General features: G+C 38.3%; 3 protein-coding genes across 3 annotated transcripts; all 3 read left to right on the top strand.

The window, feature by feature from the left end:
* The first annotated feature begins 156 nt into the window (after positions 1–156).
* Positions 157–1742, top strand: bola3 (bolA family member 3). Its single transcript, XM_069662069.1, has 4 exons — positions 157–296; positions 407–530; positions 1009–1097; positions 1279–1742. The coding sequence occupies exons 1-4, from the start codon at positions 228–230 to the stop codon at positions 1339–1341; spliced, it is 345 nt and encodes a 114-aa protein (XP_069518170.1). The 5' UTR covers positions 157–227; the 3' UTR covers positions 1342–1742.
* Positions 1743–3510: 1768 nt separating this feature from the next.
* vat1l (vesicle amine transport 1-like) lies at positions 3511–16789 on the top strand. Its single transcript, XM_069657894.1, has 9 exons — positions 3511–3851; positions 4422–4551; positions 4724–4939; positions 5328–5470; positions 7099–7202; positions 8056–8111; positions 8256–8450; positions 12848–12931; positions 13929–16789. The coding sequence occupies exons 1-9, from the start codon at positions 3637–3639 to the stop codon at positions 14025–14027; spliced, it is 1242 nt and encodes a 413-aa protein (XP_069513995.1). The 5' UTR covers positions 3511–3636; the 3' UTR covers positions 14028–16789.
* Positions 16790–18171: 1382 nt separating this feature from the next.
* Positions 18172–20087, top strand: clec3a (C-type lectin domain family 3, member A). The gene is made up of 3 exons (XM_069662239.1): positions 18172–18319; positions 18416–18496; positions 19199–20087. Exons 1-3 carry the CDS (start codon positions 18217–18219, stop codon positions 19594–19596), a joined length of 582 nt encoding a protein of 193 aa, XP_069518340.1. The 5' UTR covers positions 18172–18216; the 3' UTR covers positions 19597–20087.
* Positions 20088–20619: the final 532 nt, after the last annotated feature.

Here is a 20619-nt window from a genome sequence, read left to right as displayed (position 1 = left end):
AATCTTTTCAATTATTTATATCTACACGTTTTTGTTATACAAGTTGCTATAACTTATTTTTTATATTAACTATATACGTAGACATTGTTTGTCTTGAACGTTAAGGGGGTAAAAAAAACACCCCTGCAGTACCCGGATGTCTGACGTCATATTACTGAGACGAAGCTTTCTGAGGACATGACTTGTTAAGCAACCAGAGTTGATTTTATAAACGTCCCATTTCCACAATGTTCGCTTATAAACGGAGCTTGACCAGCACTGTGATCTCTGCTCTCCGTGTTTTCCGGACTAATCAAGTAAATACACGTTTAACATACCTCGCGCTGCTAACCAGAGGGTCGATCTGTGATGCTAACAGTAGGTAGCTTGCTTAACTTGGCGCAACTCTCTGTTTCTGCCTCCTCAGGTTGTTGTGTCTGGTCATGTGCAGAGATATCTGTCCACACAAACGGACGGAGAGGTCCGCATTGCAACTATACTGAAGGAGAAGTTTCCGACAGCCTCTTCGCTCAAAGTTGTGGATATCTCGGGTAAGTCTGGATCTGTCAGCCAGGCTGAATGAGGTTTTGGGTACTGACGTAAGAACTTTAGAGGGCAAAAACAAAAAAAACAAAAATTAAGTATGTTAAAAAAAAAAAAAAAAAGAAATTTCAGTGACTTCTAAGTTGGTAAAGCTTATCTTTTAGTGGAGCATAGATCCCCTTAAAATCCAGACTCGCAGTATTGTTTTCCCCCAGGTGTAACTTATAAATGTAATTAGTGTTATAGACCGTTATTTTCTTCACTGAAGCTATCATGTTAACTTTGAATGGAAAGCAAAAATGTTTTTTTATGTTTGTGGCTGTGCTATTCAATCTAATTGACCTGTTCCAGATGTTGAATGCTTCTAAAATATATACATTACAGCTAATATTACTTGGATCTCTTCTAATTGTAATGTAGAAACCATATAATTACATGCATACAATATAGATGAAGTGTTTTCTTCTGGTCCCCTTCTGTGTTCAGGTGGTTGTGGAGCCATGTATGAGATCCATATAGAGTCCAGTGAGTTTGAAGGGAAAAGGACAATTCAGCAACACCAATTAGTAAATAAGGTAAATAATAAGATAAGATAATCCTTTATTGATCCCCAGGGGGGAAATTCTGGACAACAACATTGCATATTTTTCCATATTTTTCTGTCAGCCATGCTTGTAAATTTTGAAAATCATCCACTTAAATTGTGTTGTTTTCTTTAAATTACATTCTTTAGCTGTTGTATTTTGTCCTCCACAGGCACTCAAGGATGAGATTCAAGGAATGCATGGACTACGAATATTCACTGATGTCCCAAAATAGTAGAGAAAGTCCTTCCACTGTTGATCCACAACTTTGTTTCTTTGTTCACCCTATCTATTATGAATGTACAGTTTTAAAGACGATGTAGTGTGTAGTTAATGTATTCCATAATAATTGTCAATGTCCCAGGGGCACAAATGCATAGAGAGTTTGTGTCTGCTATTAACAGTGTAAAATGTGTAAGAAATGTTACATTTCACTAGGTTATCTTTATTTTTAAAACTAGTAAGATATATTCTACTCTGAGATAATGTATAAATTAAGTGAACGCTACAATACGCACAGAATGACTTGGTAAAAAGGCTTTCGTTCCCCAATTTTGGGTCTTCTCAGGGTTGATAATGATGCTAGTGAAGTTGTAAGCAGTTGAGGAAACAATCAATAAAACCATTCTTAAGATAGGAGAATTTCAACAGACCCTTGTTTTGAAATGAGAAAACGAATCTGTATGTGGGGCATTCTTTTGCATTGTCACGCACACTATGACTTGATAATGCAAATTGTGACTACAAAGCAGCTCCTAACACACACCTGACTCAGAGGCTTCTGTGATTGAAAAAAGAAAAGTTTGTAGAAAAAAATCGACTTTGTAATATGCCTATCTATTGGCACATATTTAAACTAATCTCAGCATTTAAGAGCAATTAGATGCCTTGTGTCACTTTCATCGCATATTCAATTAAAAATGTATGCATATCGAATTAAATATTAATACTGAGCATTTTGATTGTGCTGCAGTAAGAGGCTGCTGGAGAGTGAAAACAACTCAGCAATCTTTGATAGAAAAACACAACAGAAGTCAACACTTGCTATTAGTCAACAATATTGAGATTCCATATCCACATAAAACAATGGAAAAAACAATCAGGTAATGTTAAAGGTGTTGAACATAGAAGAAGCCTTAAATCTCCAATGTAAATGCCAACGATATGTTTTGGGCTGCAACTTGTGACTATTTTATCAGTTTATCTGCTGATTATTTTCACGATTAATCTTTGAGTCTGCACTATTTGAAAACGTTAATCACAAATGTCCCAGAGCCCAAAATGATTATTTCGAATAGCTTCTTTTGTCCAACCAACAGTCCAAAATCCATTAAGTATCTTTATTTACCTTCATAGATGACCAAGAAAAACAGCGAATTCTTACAATTAAAAGCTGTCCGTGATGAAGCCACTAATCCAGAAGTTATCAACAAAAACTGCACTTGTATAGATTCCCTTTTAAGGCTCCTTCAGCTCATTCTTTTAGGTTTTTGAACTTACACATTTTAGGGGAAAGATGTACTGAGTGATTAAATCTCCATTTCTCAAAAAAAAAAAAAAGATACGCATCTGTATGATGCTCGGCATGTCTTTCATAGCAGATATACAAAGCTAGGGATGTCATTGTCCGCAGTTAGCTAGCTTGTTTATCTCAGCTAGCTGTACAGACAAACGACTGTGTAACGAACCGACTCATAAATAATAAGTGAATAACGGTCATTAACCTATACATTCGTGAGGTGGTCTGACCTTGACGGGACGAAAGTGTCTGCTTTAAGTAGTTTAAAGTAATGTAAGACATACAGTATGTCTATCAGCTCAAATGCCACAGGAACTTTATAAAGGGATTACGAATGAGTCCGTTCGCTTGATTACTTCACCGGCTAGTTGGCCAAAAATAGGTCTATCGGGACAATTTGCATTAGTGGAAAACAGTACCATTTACTTTACATTCGTTTAGTTGCACCAGAGCTTTCATCCATGGTGGGGGGTTTTTTCAAATTCAATTAGGCATCAATAACTACCAATATAACAACTTTGCCAGGACATGACTAAAGCCTGGAGGGAAAGGAAGCGGGCGTAGGGAGCTAACCTACATTTCCGAGCTCACCTGAAGGCACCACACTAGTTGGAGGATTTTAGTTTCATCATGGATGTTTGAGGTAAGTTGCATTACCGTAACCATACCAGAATGTAGATAAAGTTTTGAACACATTTCACCAGCAGATGGTGCCCTTCATACTATAGCCCACTTCAAGCAAAAGCAATAAACAGGGATTATATATTACAGATGTCTGAAATGACGGCCTTTGTTGAAATTGCAGCGTCTCTGTAACTTCAATTGGGAAAAATAGTATTTAGGACCTTTATTCCGCGTGATTTAATAAAACTGTTGACGGTGAAATTTCCAGCTCCACTGTGGATAACCATCCATCCATACAGTGCCTGTCTATGCACAGGCTGCCCGCACACCACATCACTCTGAGCCCCGGGGAGGAGCGGAGAGGCAGAGCTGCTGCTGGTCTCCGACATGGCGAAAGAAGGAGCACAAATGACGGAGGAAACCGAGTTCATGATTGACAAAAATGTGGGGAAAGAAACTGAAAACGTGCAATCGTCCAGCGATGCCAAAGAAATGCGAGCGGTGATACTGGCAGGCTTTGGAGGTCTGAACAAACTCAGGGTAACCAAGAAGGCAATGCCCGAGCTTCAGGAGGGAGAAGTGAAGATCCGCGTCAAAGCATGGTAAATATGAAAATACCACTGAGTAATTTTGCATTCATTTATGGGTTGGGGTGTACTCTGGCATCCCCGTTACATGCCCACGCTTTACAGCATTTTTCTAATAAATATTAAATCTGAATTAATCATATTAATGGAGAATTTCGCAGTCATGAAGCCACAGGTCTTTTTCTAGTGCAGGAGGTTGGCAAAACCAGCATTTTTCACACATATATGGTCATTTTAAATCATTTTCTGTATCTTATAATATCTTTATTAACAAGGTTTGGATGAGCTCCTGAGAGCAGAAGGTTATAGCTGAACCAATGCCAAACTTAACGTTAGAAAAATATTGTTAAATATAAAATGCTTGTTGAATCTGGTCTTGTATTCCCAGGGGGAAACTAGTGACTCACTGCTGATAATGATGAAATAAACAGCACTGAGCCGTCCCTAAATCTCTAAACAGCTCATATAAAATCTATGTGTTATTGATTGAATAGCTGTCAGTGATTTGAAACAGTCAGATCCATTATTTCAAATATGGATTAGATGTCAACAAACTGAATGGTTCTATTTTTTTCTTTGTCGCAGTGGCTTGAATTTCCTGGATCTGATGGTACGTCAGGGGACAATTGATAATCCTCCAAAACCTCCTCTTGTCCCTGGGTTTGAGTGCTCTGGAATAGTAGAATCAGTGGCTGAAAACAAAACAGGATTTGAGGTTAGTAAAATAAAGGATTGAAACTTTATAAGTTGCAGAAAAATCTGCAAACTGTAACCATGTGCTGTAAGCCTTCAAAATGAGAAATCCATTGCCATTAATCCATTATCTACTAATAATGATAACTTTCCTCTGTCTGCTTGTTATCCAGCTACTCTAACATGTCTTTCAGATAGGCGACAGAGTTATGGCTTTTGTGAATTACAATGCCTGGGCAGAGGTTGTGTGCACGCCAGTGGATTTTGTCTACAAGATGCCAGATGAAATGAGTTTTGCGGAGGCGGCTGCATTCTCACTTAACTTTGTGGCTGCCTATATGATGCTGTTTGAGGTCGCCAATTTGCGAGAGGGGATGTCAGTGTTGGTTCACTCAGCCGGAGGGGGTGTAGTAAGTCTATTTCTTATATGGCTGTTGCAGAGTTATCCAAAAACTTTAGCCATTTTATGCAACTCTTATTGTAACTGTTGGCTTTTATAATTACTAATGCAACAAGTTGTTAGTCTCCTGTTAGTGGTTAATAACTGAAATGTCACAAAATTTTACTGTTATTTGTTTTTAAATCTTCTTCATCATAACTTCTAACATCATATTTAATTAAAGTTATTTTGAATGAAGGAAATACTAAACTATTATTCAATATTCATAAAGCAATGTAGATACTGACTTTATGGTGTCATGGTTTGTACTGTTTCCTCGCTGTGATCTTGATTTATTTAGAGTTAAGCCCTGTGTTCACATTAACTGATAAATTGTTGCAACTGTGCATTATTTTCAGGGACAAGCTGTGGCTCAGCTGTGCTCAACTGTACCTAATGTCACCGTGTTTGGGATCGCTTCGAGTTCCAAACACGCCGCCATCAGAGACTCGGTGACCCACCTCTTTGACAGAAACGTTGATTATATGCAAGAAATCAAAAAGTAAGCACAGAAAGTTTCTATGATACATTTGCTTCTTTATGTCATCTGTTTTTTATCTGTACTATTACTTTGAAGTCCTTGGCTCAGGTTAGCTGTGGCACGATATACATGTAAACTAATGTGACAGTGTGGACCTCACTGTGCTAAGAGGGCTGCGAGAGGATGCAGATGTTACCTGTTGCCTTATTTGGTCTTGTGTGGCCTCGGTTACCATGGCAACACACAGCTCACCTCACAGAGCAGCAGCGGCAGCACGGTGCTGGGCGGAGGTCCGCGCTGGCAATGTGCAACAACTGAGCCAATTAGTGCCAAGCATTGATACGCTACACATTCCAGTCATTACACAGCACACTGTTAGCCTGAATGCACCACAGAGAATACAGCTTCATCTGATGGTGTACGGGAAAAGGTTCCCTGATATTATCCTTAATCTACTTGTTGAAAACTGAGAGAGCTTTAGCGTCAATTTAATATCATTACTGGGTGCACTGGTTAGTCATTTAAACAGGATACACACACAAACACATATCAAACTTTATTTTATAAAATAAAATCGATACGGGCTCAGATATTTTTCATGAGCTGTGAACGTTTCATGGTTTCTGCCTACATATCTTGTGGTAGTGGATTAATATGCTTTCATCTCTCTGGCCCACACATTCTTCTCAGGATCAAGAGCAAAGTACTCTTAAATTAGTCTTTTTACAAAAGGCAAAAAACCATGGGAATCACAAGACCACCAAGCTGTTTAACCAGGCAGGTGTCCAGGGCCACAAGGCAGAAAGTTAGGACTTATGTTGGCCTTGTTCATGACATGCCTTTCATTCTTTCATATCCGTAGGCAGACTGTTTTGTCTGGCTGATTCTGTCTGCAATAAGAACATTTTTGTAACAGGACTTAAGGGATTTTACTGAGGAGGAGCAATGTGGGCTTTGCAGAACAAGATCTTTATAAACACTGTAGGCAAAAGAAAATTATGAAGGTTGTATACTGCGATCTTTAACAGAGTGAGACTCCCACAAAGTTAATGCTCATATCTTATGAATAATCTTGAAGCTGCTCCAACGTATGAATCATTGGTTGAGTACATGGACACATACTGAACATGTATATATGGTTTGCACTTGTATATTTAGTGCTTACAATCTAGGTTAATTGAAGGTTTTACACTAATGTCACTGTAAATGTATAAAGTAAGCCTCTGATTGTATGCTTTTAAACTGTGCACAATACGTATTGCAGATTCTATCTACCAAACATGTTCATTAGAGCTGAAACCATGAGGTGATTAACGGGTCTGTGTACCCACGGAAAATTAAATGCAACTGCTACAAATTATTTTCTCAAGTGCTAAGTCTGCTGATAATTTTCATTATTTATCGTTCTGCCTGTAAGATTTCAGAAATGTAGGAAAAGTTCAAATTTCTCTGGTTGGAGATTCATTGGAACAGATCAAATTAAGCTTCTGTGTTTGGCTTATTTTACAATTTTTGAGCATTTGACAAATCAAACGATTGATTTCTGCAGATTAAATGATAGTTGCCGCTCTGATGTTACGACTATACTCATGTATAAGTTAACATCCCTTTTTAATTAGACCACATCTTTTCTTTGTTGTTGGTTTCAGGATTTCCCCAGAGGGAGTAGACATCGTGTTGGACAGCCTGTGTGGGGAGAACACAGGGAAAGGCCTGAGTCTGCTGAGGCCTTTGGGAACTTACATCCTCTATGGTAAGAAGAAAGAAACATTTATTATAGTTGCAGTGCAGTGGTCAAATTTTTGTCAATTTGCTTCAACTTCAGTTAATATTTGCAATAGTTCAACTTGGACAATATGTTTATAAGCTGTCTTGCCAAGGATGAGATGAGTAGATCGATACCATTTTCATATCTGTCCATTAAGTAGGACGCTTTAGCCAAGCTACAGCTAGCTTAACATAAAGACTGGTAACAAGGGGAATGGCTAGCTGTCTCCTCTGTCTCCCTTTGCAAAAAAAAGGCAAATTCATTATTTTTCGTGAATTTCATATTAAAAACGTTTTCATTTGTGTGATTTAGGGGTGCTTGTGGGCAGATATTGTTATTTCTGTACAGAGCTAGCTTAGTTCTTTCCGTTCTTTATGCTAATCTAAGCTAGGCTAACCCTCCCCTGGCTTTAGCTTACTTTTTAGTAGACAAGCAAGAAAGTGGTATCAATCTTTTCATCCAACTCTTCTCGAGGAGGGAAGTTAACATATTTCTCATAATGTGATTAAAAGACACGTGAGGCTCATTTTTATAAAACAGACTCCACAGACTGCAAATGAAATGTTTTGTCCTTCACAGCTAGCGTTCTTATCTGATCTCTGTTAATTAATCGAGCCTCATGAATCAAGTAACAGCATTAGAAGGTGATTAATTCATTAGTTTTAGTTATACTGAATATGTGCAAAGACATGCCTGCACAGATCTAAAGGTCTAAAGGTGTCACTTGTTCCTCCCCCCTCCTCACCCTTCATGCTTCGTGGCTGCCTGTTATTGGCCAGTCACTTATGTCCAGCCTATTGCACAGCATACAGCAACGCTTTTATTTCTGTTTTTTCAGGCGCGTCAAACATGGTAACTGGGGAAACAAAGAGTTTCTTCAGCTTTGCAAAATCTGTGAGTCAGAGATGCTGCCTGTTATCAACATTTGTAGGAAACAGCACACTGTTACTATCCATTGAACATTTCATGGTGCATGAAGCACACACACAGAGATGAGTCACTAGAGATGATCGTGTCCCTTTGTTTTTTTTTCTCCAGTGGTGGCAGGTGGAGAAGGTGAACCCTATTAAACTGTACGAGGAGAACAAAGTGATAGCGGGATTTTCGCTTCTCAACCTCCTCTTCAAGCACGGGAAATGTAGTCTTGTGAAATCAGTGATGGACAAACTCTTGTGTCTCTACAACCAGAAGAAGATAAGGCCGGTAGTGGACTCCCTGTGGGCGCTGGAGGAGGTAAGAAAATGGGGCGATCGAAGGTGTAAGACTCTGAGGCCAATGATAATCAAATTAACAATGATCGCAGTGGTAACATGAACAGAGATGCCAGGGATTTAGAAGATTTCATGCAAGCACATTTGGACAGTGTATAATGTGTTGTTTGTCACTGCTGCTCTCTGTGGGACATTGTCAGCTGTTCTTGGACATTCTTCCACAGATGGTGGGTAGGTTGTATCTTCCTCTTTCATAATGATGTCAGGCCCACGCAAAGCTCGACCATATGGCCAAACGTCAATCACTTAATTCTATACAAATTCTTCAAGCATCTCTTTGAATGTGGTGATTCTAATGCTGGATAATCATGTACAGTATATGCACATTACATCTTAAGACACAATGATGTACATCATTTACATCAACATCAATCATGGGCGTGGGTTTTTCATGTATGAAATTTCTCTACCTGTGGTTTCTATGGATTATTTTCTAATCAATGCCAACTATAGAAGAGATTTTTCCCCTTAGTATCCTAGTAATCTGCTCATCAGTGAGGGACTCAGGCTATCTGAGGGGCAGGGACTATACACAAATGCAAAGGTCATGTAGCATTGTAGCGCGTTTCCTCCACTGGAAGGGCACCTTGCTAGTTGTGGTCAGTCACTGTCTCATTACTTGTGATCTGTAGAAGAGTGGCTAGAGTTTTATTACTTTAGTATCTTTGCAATTACAACTCATGAGCCAAGTAGTCAGATGCTACCTTTGAAGCTGTACCAATTTCCTTCTTGATATCCTCTATTTTATTTGCTCTTAATAAGCCTTTCATGGGCATTTAGGGCTTTACATGTCTAGTGTACCTTTGCCTAAGGGAAAACTCTGAGTGCAAGGTCTACAGGAGACAGGGCCCCAGAAGAGACCTCATCATATATTCTCTTATACTATTATATAGTGGCTATATTAGTATCTCTTAGGACAGTCCTCCTTTGGTCAGATGATAGATGCAGACACAAGTCAGAGAAAAACTTTTTGTGTCTTGTTTATCCTTTGCAGCAGGCAATACTTGTCCATTCCTTTTATAAGCTAAAACTGTAAAGTCAAAAGGGTAAAAGCCGTACAATTACAGTAGCTATAAATGACTTGAACTGAAGTTTCAGCCTTTTCTTCAGCAAAAAGTTTAACCTGAGAGTTTAACCTCTAGACTGTATCTAGCACACGCTCTGCCTGGTCAGATGTTTGGAATTTAAATCACACCCTAAAATGTTCCAAGAATCCAGATAAAAAGTGAGGCAGTGCAGGTAATAAATACATCACAAGAAGCTGATTACAAGTCATTCTGAACTTTTTTTATCTGCAGTTGGAGAGATTTTCATTTCTCATGGGAAACTCCCCCTGTTCTGTTGTCATTAAACTTTGGCAGATTGTTCGGGCCATTCACTGGAACCAGTGCCCATGAAGAATCTGGTTAGAGGGGGAGGATTGCGTGGGATGTAATGTCAGGGGCACTCATTTGTTTATGCCTGGAAGGAGAAATCAGAGGGTTTTTGGTTGATCATCAAAACCTTTTTTTTATGGAATTGAAAGTTGCAAATGTGCACGTCTGAAACAAAATATTTGGAGCCTGTTTATTTTTCTGTCTCTTTCCCCTGTAATTCCCACTTTAAATGCTGTTTTGGTTACAACAAATTTAGACTGAACCTAAGTACAGTGTTTCAAAGACCCATTACACCTACAGTGGGAGTTATTTTATCATCTCTCTACCACGCAGCAAAGAGCTGGACAAGTTTCTGACCTATTTTTGCTCTTGGCTTAATTTCTGCTGGGGGTTTTTTTATAAACAAATGAATGCTTGTGACACAATGGCTACCAGACAAAGAGGCACAGTGAGCTGTGTCTTTGTGTGGACTGTAATGAGAAAGCAGGATATGACATCCAGAATAATCCTTTGTGATGTGTGTGTATTGTTCTTTACACAATTGTGTCAGACACATTTTAATGAGAAGCGTTTGTGTGTCACTGTTGACAGGTTTTGCCAGGTATGTTGTTGGAAGTTGAAATTGTTGGACATAGATGAGAAAATGTTGCAGTTAAACCACGTCCACAACAGTGGCATAATTGTAGTGCCCTTAAAATGGTCTGTAAAATCGAAGGCTTTCAACAACCTACACTTTACTATTGATAGCTGGCCCTATGAAGTGCTGCTCGCATTGTTCTAAGAAACTTATCCGACTGACTTCACATTGAACACTGCACCTCCTTGGATTCTCAGCCATTCACCCACCAACTCTTAAGTAGATCAAATGAATTATTCTTAAGAGATGTGAAGGACAGTGATGCACACATATGTACGTACACATATATACATATAGACAGACAGACAGAGATTCCTTCCTTCCTATTGTCCATATTGCCCCAAAATTAGTCATGGCCGCTTAGTCATAATATCTACATAATATCCACCAAATGTCATTGCAATAGAACATGGGGTATGTATGTATATGTATATTTATTTGGGCCATTTGGGCATTTATGAGATAGGAGCTGAAGAGAGACAGGAAATATTGGGGCAGAAGAGTGGGGAATGACATGCAGCTAAGGGCCGAGGTTGTGAGTCAAGCCTGCGACTGCTACATCAAGGTCTATAGCCTCTATAGCCTCTGTATACGAGGCACCTGCTCTACCAACTGAGCTAACCTGGCACCCCATATGACAACATTTTAGAAAACTTTGAGGGTCACATATAGGCAAACTTATGAAATATCACAAAAATCTAAATCCTTTCCAAAAGTGAAAAGTCCATTGGATGAATAGTTTTCAAGATTTGGGAATTAAATACTAACATACAAACAGACTAAGATTTGATCCTTCATAGTGAGATATGATCTAGCAGTTTTAATATAAGGTATATTTCAATCAGTCACTTCTCTTAGCCATTTGGAGCTAATAACATGGTTGGTTGCAAAGCAAAGTTTTAAAGCCCCAGTCAGGGCAGAGTGCTCTGTTGCGCAATCATTGCATCACAATTAGGTATTCATTATTTTTGAAACTGAAACACTTTACCATGATGTGATCATTGGGGTGTTGCGGTGCTCTACAATAAAGGCAGATTAAAGCATCAAAGCTCAGTGTAGTGTTGAGAAATCCATAAAAATAATTACACTTGTGCCGTTTTTCCGAGTCCTCCACCGCCCTGCGTATGGCAGCAGTTGATCGACAACATAGACCAACGCTCTGCACAAGCTGACAGTTCACTGGTCTGATCACACAGCTTAAGAAGACTCTGACATGTTGTCTTACTCGGTTATGTTCACATAGCAGCAGAACGTGGGATTAGGAATATTGAAAGTGAAAGAAATGTCAGCAAATAAAAAAATATGATCGAGAAGGCCAACCTTCATCTGGAGTGGAGACAGTAAAAAGCCCTGCCTGCATATCTTGGCTGAACTCTTTCTCGTGTTACAATATACAGCATGTAATTATATTTTTCCGCCTTCAGAGACGTTTTTTTTTTACAAAGGGAATCTGTTAATTAGTGGATGGGAGACAAGAAGAGGAGGGGAGAATAGCCAGATGATTTGCATAACAATGTGTGTAATTGTCAGAGTTTGTGTGTCTGTTTGTTTTAAAGGATTCATACTTGATTCATTCCCACATTAATGACAAATAATAAACATCTATAAAAGAACGCGTGTTTTCAGAGCTGAGGAATTTATCATGTTTGCGTAACCTTTTTTTTAAAGATAAATATCAAATCGTGTTTTTGCCGGATGTGACAAACTTTAAAACTGCACAATGAACATATATTCTCTCATGGGAAGCTGCGGGATCATTTATTAGTCACAGCAGTTTCTGTAATGAGAGCTAACACTGCCCTGCCCGTCTAAAGCTGGTTTTTATAAAAGCTCTTTTTCCGAAATACAGCCTACTTGTGTGCTGAATGTAAACCTTTTTGGATGATTACTGCAGGCAGTGAAGTGTTCAGTGTGATGTCAAACGTAGCCCAGCAGGGTGAGTCAGCACCATTTAGGCAGCATTATAGCTATTAGCTCCTCTCAAAGAGTCCGTTTAGATGATAGCTGCTCTCAGAAAGTGGTCCTGTGTCTGTAATGACCAGGAACCAACTTCATGAGCAGAAGTAAAAAGTTGAACTGCATCATCGTTTCTGATGCTTTTTTAAAATTCAAATACAACGGTAGGTTTAGCACAAGCCTTGTACAGTTTTTAACAAGTACTTTTGAATGTTCTCCGACTATGAGAAGAAAGGAAAATACATTTAATTTATGAATTACTCTAGCAGTCGACCAAACATCTGCTTGTATGGTAAAACCCAACGTTAATGTTGCAGCTGCAGTTGAAATTAATATATTGTATTCAATAATGAGTGTTAATGTAAGTTAATTGTTGTGTTTCATCCTCAGGTAAAAGAAGCCATGCAGAGAATTCATGACAGAGTCAACATAGGAAAACTCATTCTGGATGTTGAGAAGACTCCCACCCCTCTGGTAGCCGCAACATTTTTATGTTATGTTTGTTTTTTTCTATTTAAGATATCAGAAAGAAGATGTCAATAGGCAGGACTGTTACATATTAATTCTTCATGCAAACATGTACAGTTTTCACACAGACTCAAATTTCTCACTGACTCTAACTGTAAGAGTGGCTGATGAGTTCATTTCAAAGTATATATGTGTGACGTCTTATATTTGAGGTGAGGATTGCAGGGTAACTGAATACGATAAGTGATACGATTACATCACGATACAGCGATTCTGCGATAATTGATATATGATACATGTCGATATCTGATTAACTTCTTGGCCAATTAATTCCCATTGACGTTACCCACATTCATGTCAGAAGCGCCACAGCGAGGAGTCATGAAGTAGTGACGCGGTGAGTCAAAACGGCAGGGAAATCTGTTTAGAGTTCATATATTTGTCAATTAAAATATCAATACTTTGTGCCAGCCTTTTGATAATTGTATTGCATTCGTCAGGGTGACGATATATTGCCATATCCATATTTTGTCCCACCCCTATCTTATAATGTAATTGACATAAGGACAAGAAAAGAGGAGGAATGAATGCAGCCTGTCGGGGTTCAAACAAGTTATGAAGCCTTAAATAAAACATAGAACATTTAAAGTGAAAACATGTACACATGATAATATAATGGGTAAGATGGATCTTCTGTTTTCTGTGCTCCATTAAGGAAAACATTTATTTGAGGATGATAAATAGATTGACTGGACATTTTCAGGTTCAGTTAGTGTCATAGGGGGACAGTGAGTAGGATTCCTCCTGTTTAACCACAGTCTTTTTCTGTGGTCATCTCAACATCAAACTAAGAACAGCTTTAGATGTGTAGACATGCTCATTTTGAAAGTACAGACCTTAGGCACATTTAGACATTTCCTGCACAACTTTAAATCAGTTCTGTTTTATGGTTTGCACGGTTCAGTGTGAAGTTAATAATGGCTGAATAATGTTTTACTATTAGATGGCCAACGACAGCACAGAGACCAGCGAAGCAGGAGAGGAGGAAGAGGAGCCGGAGGGCGACAACGACAGCAAGGAGAGAATGCCTTTCATCCATTAAACCCAACACTGCAACACCCAGAGACTGAAGACTCACCACAGGGGGACACAACCACACACAAGAGTCGACAGTATGTGCGTGTGTGTATGTATGTTAATGCGTGCATGTACGTATGCATGACTGTGTGTTTGTACAGAATATATTTGTGCCTCTTGTCTGTATTTGTCAGTTGATTGGTCAAGCAAAATATTTGGTTTTGGCAACAAGAGCAAGAGCCATTCTTAAACTAGGATTATTATTATATTCTTTACTCATAAAGTAATGTTATGCTAGCTAAAAATGTGAGTAGGTTCGTGTCCACTTTACAGTTAATTGCATCTGCCAACACTTTTAGCAAATTAGCAACAGACTGAAAAAGCCTTTAAACCTGCTGCCTTGTAATTATCACTTTAAAGTGATAATCTTGAAGATTTTCATTTAAATAAATGTCTGTTAAGTCTCTATCTATCGCCAAATTAGGGAATACAATGATGATTGAGCCTATGGCCCACTGATGAAAGCCTTTGCATTTACAGTATATAGTATTATTATGGACTGGGTGTCTGTGGAGCCAATCGTGAAAAAAAATCACAAATGGCACCCAGTTAGTGACGTATTTTCCATCACCCAGCAGTGGTTGGTCTGCCTGAGAGGGTAGGCGGAGCTAAGCGGCGGCTTTTCTGGTTTCTGTAAATGTTGCGAGTAAACAGGAATCTACTATGGCTGAACAAACAAAAAAATATCGATGACTACAGATACAACTTCAAAAATAAGTGAAAATCCAAAGAAAAAGAAACAAACTCGACGCTCAGATGAAGGCAAACAGTCTAAAAAGGAAAGCGACCGTCAGCGAGGAAAATCAAGAGTTACAGCCGTGACAAAGGGAGCCTAAGTGTCGTCACGCAATTACCGTATATAGGTGCCGCCATAGAGAACGAATCTGAAATCTTTGAGAATGTCAGTTTAAGATGAGCACCCTTAAAAACAGATTTAGTAAAACACAAAACTATCACATCAAATCTTTCCTCAAATTTTTTATGTTCCAGAAAAATGATCCACATGTTTCTATGCCTCTGAAATAGAGTGAAACACATTAAACTCTTGTTATAGTCGTAATGTGAAAACCAGCTGTGTGTAGGTATTTGCATGATGTTTTATTTGTAGGTGCCAATCGTGTATTAAAATTGATCACCAGTGCCTTTGAGCTGCAAACTAGTGTTTGATACTTGAACTGCTTTTGTTTGTGTGACGTTTGCGTAGAACAAACCAACAAAAACTGAGTTTAACTTAAGTATTATGAGAACTTATATAGCTGCTTCCTCGCCTGAATATATAGTTTGTAGTAAGTTGACCACAAGAGCTTATGAGTTATTTCACAAAGGACATATTTTCCCAATAAAACTTTATATACAGAACTTTTACTAAAATACAGAATTTGAGGTAAATATATTTATCTTTAGGTCGACAAACCTCACAGTTTGGAAAAAACTAGAGTAAACATTTGAATTTATATCAGTCAAAACCGTGCAGAGTATATGTAAATACTACAGATCATTATATTAATCAGTAAACTGTGGATTTCTAAGTACATGAAACGGTCAGTCAGACTGCAGTCCGAGGTTTGTGGAGTCTCTGCTTTGCTTGTCTGACCAAAGTCGTTTACTCGCTGGTGCCTCAGAACAAAAGTGCCATAAGACTCCAACTTCACTTTATTTTACAATGAGCTGTTTAAAGCAGGGTGTTTTAGACCTGTGTATTACCTTATTTCAGTGGGATCCTCTGCTTTTCTCCACATCTGCAAGCTGATAAAGAAATGCGCACTTACACTCATCTACTACACATGACTGATGTGTTTCTATTTTTAATTCATCAGACAAAAATAAACCACTTGTGTTTGTTTTTCAGGATTCCTTCTGCCTTGCTTTTACGGTTGTTTTTGTCTCAGCTAAATTATATTTTACCTAAATTATTCAAATTAATCAGACTGTACGTCAAAAAGTGTTTTCTCCACTATTAATACAATAACAGTTCTTTTTTTAGCCAGAAATGTTAAAGGGTATAACCTTTATAACTAAAGCTCAACTAATCTAACAGTAGTGCACACTGCATGCTTTGAAGCTGATGACACACAGTTAAGACATTGTCAGTAGATTTATTGAGTGTTAATTGATTAGACTAAGGAATTGATTTCTAGACTTGGAAATATGGATAATGATGTGTAGACACTTATAACATCTCAATGTTGATGCCTTTAATGTCAGGTGTGTTTGTTGTATGTGTGTGTCTGCGTGTGTGTGTGTACAAAGAGAGAGTATTTGAGTGTGTGTATTCATTTTGCCTTTAAAAAAGAAAAAGAAAAACATGTCTAGCATTGTAGTGTGTTCACAAAATTCCCTGTACTCTATGATTTACCTGTGGTACATTTTTGTCACTTTTTTTGTTATGTACTTTCTCTGAGTACAGCTCTGTTTACTTGAATAAATGTATATGCAGATAACTTCCTGTCTCCTGTAGGTCATATCTTTCCACATTTCTTAATCATTTAAAAAGGTGTCTCTCATCTGTTGTGACATATTTCAGAATACTTTCTTTGTTTTAAGTAAGAAGGTCTCAGGTGTCCCTTTGAGTAAAAACATTGAAATATACTGCACATTCTGGATAATCCCACCAGATGGCAACAAAGTAAGGTATACAAATATTCATTTTTGGCAGAGTCAATCCATGTGCTGTTGTCAGACATTCTGCAAGCTGTGTTTCACTTGAAGATCTATGTTATTAAAGCTCCTGTGAGGAACTTTCGTGTTGTGTTGATTTTGGCGCCCCCTGTGGACAAAGCCGTACCTCTTATCTCTTTGCTGATTTTGTCCTGTAAATGCAGCGTGCAGTGAATCCTCTAGTCTGACACCTACCCCCAGCCAGCGGCTTCAGGCATTAAGAATAACTATATAGAAACAATCACTCTTGTCGTTGATGGTCTGGTTTGCTGTTGTAGGTCATATAGAGTAATCAAGATTAATTTCAGTCTGTTTCATAACCAGTGAAAAACTCCTCACAGGAGTTAATTATTAATCAACTAGAACTACTGACACTCACTTGTACAGTAGCTGTCTGTCTCAACCTAAACTAATGGTCCTGTTAGTTTTGGATTTTATGTCTACCTCAAGACGGGAAGAGAATAGTGTTAGTGGAGATTACATTGGAACAGCAAACTCAAATTCGCTAATACAGCTTTTTTTTCATGCTAACTAAACACAGAAATGGACTCCTTGCTGTGCAGTAAGTCTCAACTAAATAGGTGTAACATACAGTGCCATTTCACACACAGTTACACTTACTGTATGTAACTGTGAACACAGATTTTTGTCTGTGCTTCCTTGGTATATTTAGATAGAATACATTATTTAAGAGGGTATTTCACTTAATACAGCTTTAACCGAAGATAAGCCTTTGAAATTTATTGACTGTAAAATAAAAAAACATCCTTGAATGCTGGTTTTGAGAGTCACATTGCTATACTAAGTCTATATGCCCCAGAGATTTTCCAATTTAGCAGCCCCCTCCCATCTTTATACAACATCGCACACTAAAAATAACTCAGCCTGCACCAGAGCTGGGAGCTGGACTTCCTCTGGTGTAGTAGAGGCTTTATTATCTCAAATTATATAACTGGAAGTCTGTGATTGAAACATGAAGTGAAGAAGTAGGAGGAACACTTATAAGGTTTCTCCTATTTTAAGGAAAGAAAGTTGTAAATCAAAGGTTTATTAGTGTAGATAAATACCACTTCCTGTACATGAATCCTATATGTCATACACATTTTTTTCAAAGGTGTAACTTTATTTTTCACTTGTTAAAAAGTGACTCAGCACGTCAGAAGCAGGATGAAGAACACTCTGTAACAGTGAAAGAGTCAATGAATTTCCAGTTTGTTTGTGAAATGAAAGGGAATATTGCTCAGTGCACCTTGTCCCGAGTAAATATTTATGAAAAGCCAGACACAAGGAGGTCATTATTTGCCCCTCCACCCTTATACCTCTCTCACCTCCTCCTGATGTTTGGACAAAAACAAACACAGTCAGAGCCAATGCAGAGAGGCATACAGAGGGGCCAGTATATATATTGAGCAGCCTGCAGTGGGTTTGGTTCCTTTCACAGCAGTATACAAGGTGTGCCACTGTGTCCCGTCTGTTCGGATCCTCTGGACTCAGACATGGCACGTCTGGCCCTCCATGTCTTCATCGTTCTTTGCTTCTCTTTGCTACACTTCAGCTCCTGCCGTCCATCTCGCACCAGGAAGGCTGTGTCACCTCGAGGTAATAATTACACACGCGCTAAATGACAATGTGTTTGCTGTACTGATGTTTCATCAGAAGTAATCTCCTGTCCTCTTCATCGACATGCTGCTGCAGAGGAAGATGATGTGAAGTCCCAGCTTGAGAAGTTGTGGCAGGAGGTGAATTCATTGAAAGAGATGCAGGCGCTGCAGACAGGTACTACTCTTACTATATGGGAGATGATGGATCATATTCATACTAAACTTATCAGAATGTCTGTTTAAGGGAAAATAATAACTAAATAAGAAATAAATCATGGGCCAACAGCTGTTTATATTGTTATTATATTTTTTAGGTTGCATTATAAATAGTTGATGGTTCTTTCTCTTCATAAGCTGAGAGTGTGGACACTGCTGAGGGATAAATGGTAACTTGATAACTACAATGTGATGCTGAGTCACCAGCAGAGGGCAGCAGTACTCATATCAACCATTTAAATGGTAAAGTAAAAGGAGGAAATCTCTCAGATGGAAGAATTCAAATAAGACACAATTTATAAAAAAACGTTTTTTTTTTAATGATTCTGTTTTTGTTTCTTAGTTTTTCCCTCTTTTTTAAAAAAGGAGTTTAAATGCAATGATAAAAAAAAATAATTTTATTTTTATTTATTTATTTTTCCTGCATCATTTTTCTTTTCTGACGCTGTTTTGGTAAACTTATCAGTTGTCTGAATTTATTGTCATAAATTCTGTTGTACTTTTTTGTACATTCAAAAAATAAAGTAACATAAATATAGCTTTTGAATTATAAGTATCATGATTATTTGCCTAAACATTGCAATACTTTTGAACTCTTTAAACACCATATTCTTAATTTATAATTCAGTGCACTCATGATGTAAGTTCTTTGTGTTTCCAGTCTGTCTCAGAGGAATCAAAGCTCACAGGAAGTGTTATCTCACAATCGAGGAGCCCAAACATTACCATGAAGCAAATGAAGACTGTATCGCTCAAGGAGGAACTCTTGTAACACCACGGGACATGATGGAAAACAATGACCTGAGAGACTATGCAAAGAGGAGCGCTCCAGGATCCAAGGACTTCTGGATCGGTGTGGCTGACATAGTGAAAGAGGGCCAGTATGTGGATGTCAACAGCATGCCAGTCAGCTACTTCAACTGGGACCGCTCCAAGAAGCAGCCCACAGGAACCAAGAGGGAGAGCTGTGTCGCTCTCTCAGTGGTTGCACAAGGAAAGTGGTACGATGAGGTGTGTCGCAGCCTCAAAAAGTACATCTGTGAATATGTCATTCCCTAAATGAGACCCAGAGTGTGGGTGATCATCATTTAAAAGAGTAATAATTAAAATTGTGCAAAAATGCAATGTCAAATCCGTTTCGCAGTGGAAGTACGATTATAAGCTGTATTAAAGTGTGTCTCAATCATTATCAATTTTGTGCACACACAGCTGTAGTCATAAGATAATCAGGTGACATGTGCTTTCCCTTTGACAACAGCCATCAGGCTATGTTCACTTTCACTCAGATTAAGTATTAATGCACATGGGAGTTACACAAGATTGATATCATTAGGAACCCTTGTTGTAAGTTGTAAACAGCATGTACAGATCATAGACTGTATTGGTACAGATGTTAATGATGGATGATGTTGACAAACAGAATACTTTATAACATTTTACTCTGTGTCTCTGTGACTTAACTGCAAGATTAAAACTATTTCAATGTAGACTCTATCCACCTGACTTGGAGTATGGGAGGAAGTTGATCCTAAATAAACTTAAACAAACATAGAAAGAATATGTAAACATGCAGAAAAAGGACCAAATCATGGCCCTTCTGGTGAGTAGACAATGTGCTATATGTATTGCTAAATGCACTGCGGTATGAAGTACAGTAGAGTAAAATAATATAGCCTAAATGCACAGTTATTTTGTGATTGTACTGGAGCATGCCAAGCACCATTTGATATAAGTCTATGCCTTAATTCATGTGATTATCCTGGTGAAATTGTGTTGATATTCTTCATGAAACCATTATATGAGCTTAATTTAATCTTTCTTAGTTGTGATCAGGTCGAAAACTGTTTAAATTAAAATAATCCCTATCTGACCCAGTTATGACCAGCATCGCTCTCGACTCGCTCAGAAAAAAAACTATCAATAATGTGATGTTTTTGTTGTGCTTCTGTCATCTCGGTCCTTTTAAAAACGCAGACACAGGCCGACGTCATTCTGTCCGCACACATCACGCACGCTCGTCTGGATGGAATGTGACGCCAAAGCTCCCTGAGTAAAGTCTCGCGGAGTAAAACACCGGCCATT

The sequence above is a fragment of the Semicossyphus pulcher genome, unplaced genomic scaffold, assembly GCF_022749685.1.
Source record: "Semicossyphus pulcher isolate SPU_LCO1_2020_fin unplaced genomic scaffold, fSemPul1.0.p SCAF_1, whole genome shotgun sequence".
Lineage (NCBI taxonomy): Eukaryota > Metazoa > Chordata > Actinopteri > Labriformes > Labridae > Semicossyphus > Semicossyphus pulcher.
The sequence above is the reverse complement of the archived record's forward strand: the minus strand, read 5'-3'. Positions and strand labels throughout refer to the sequence as shown.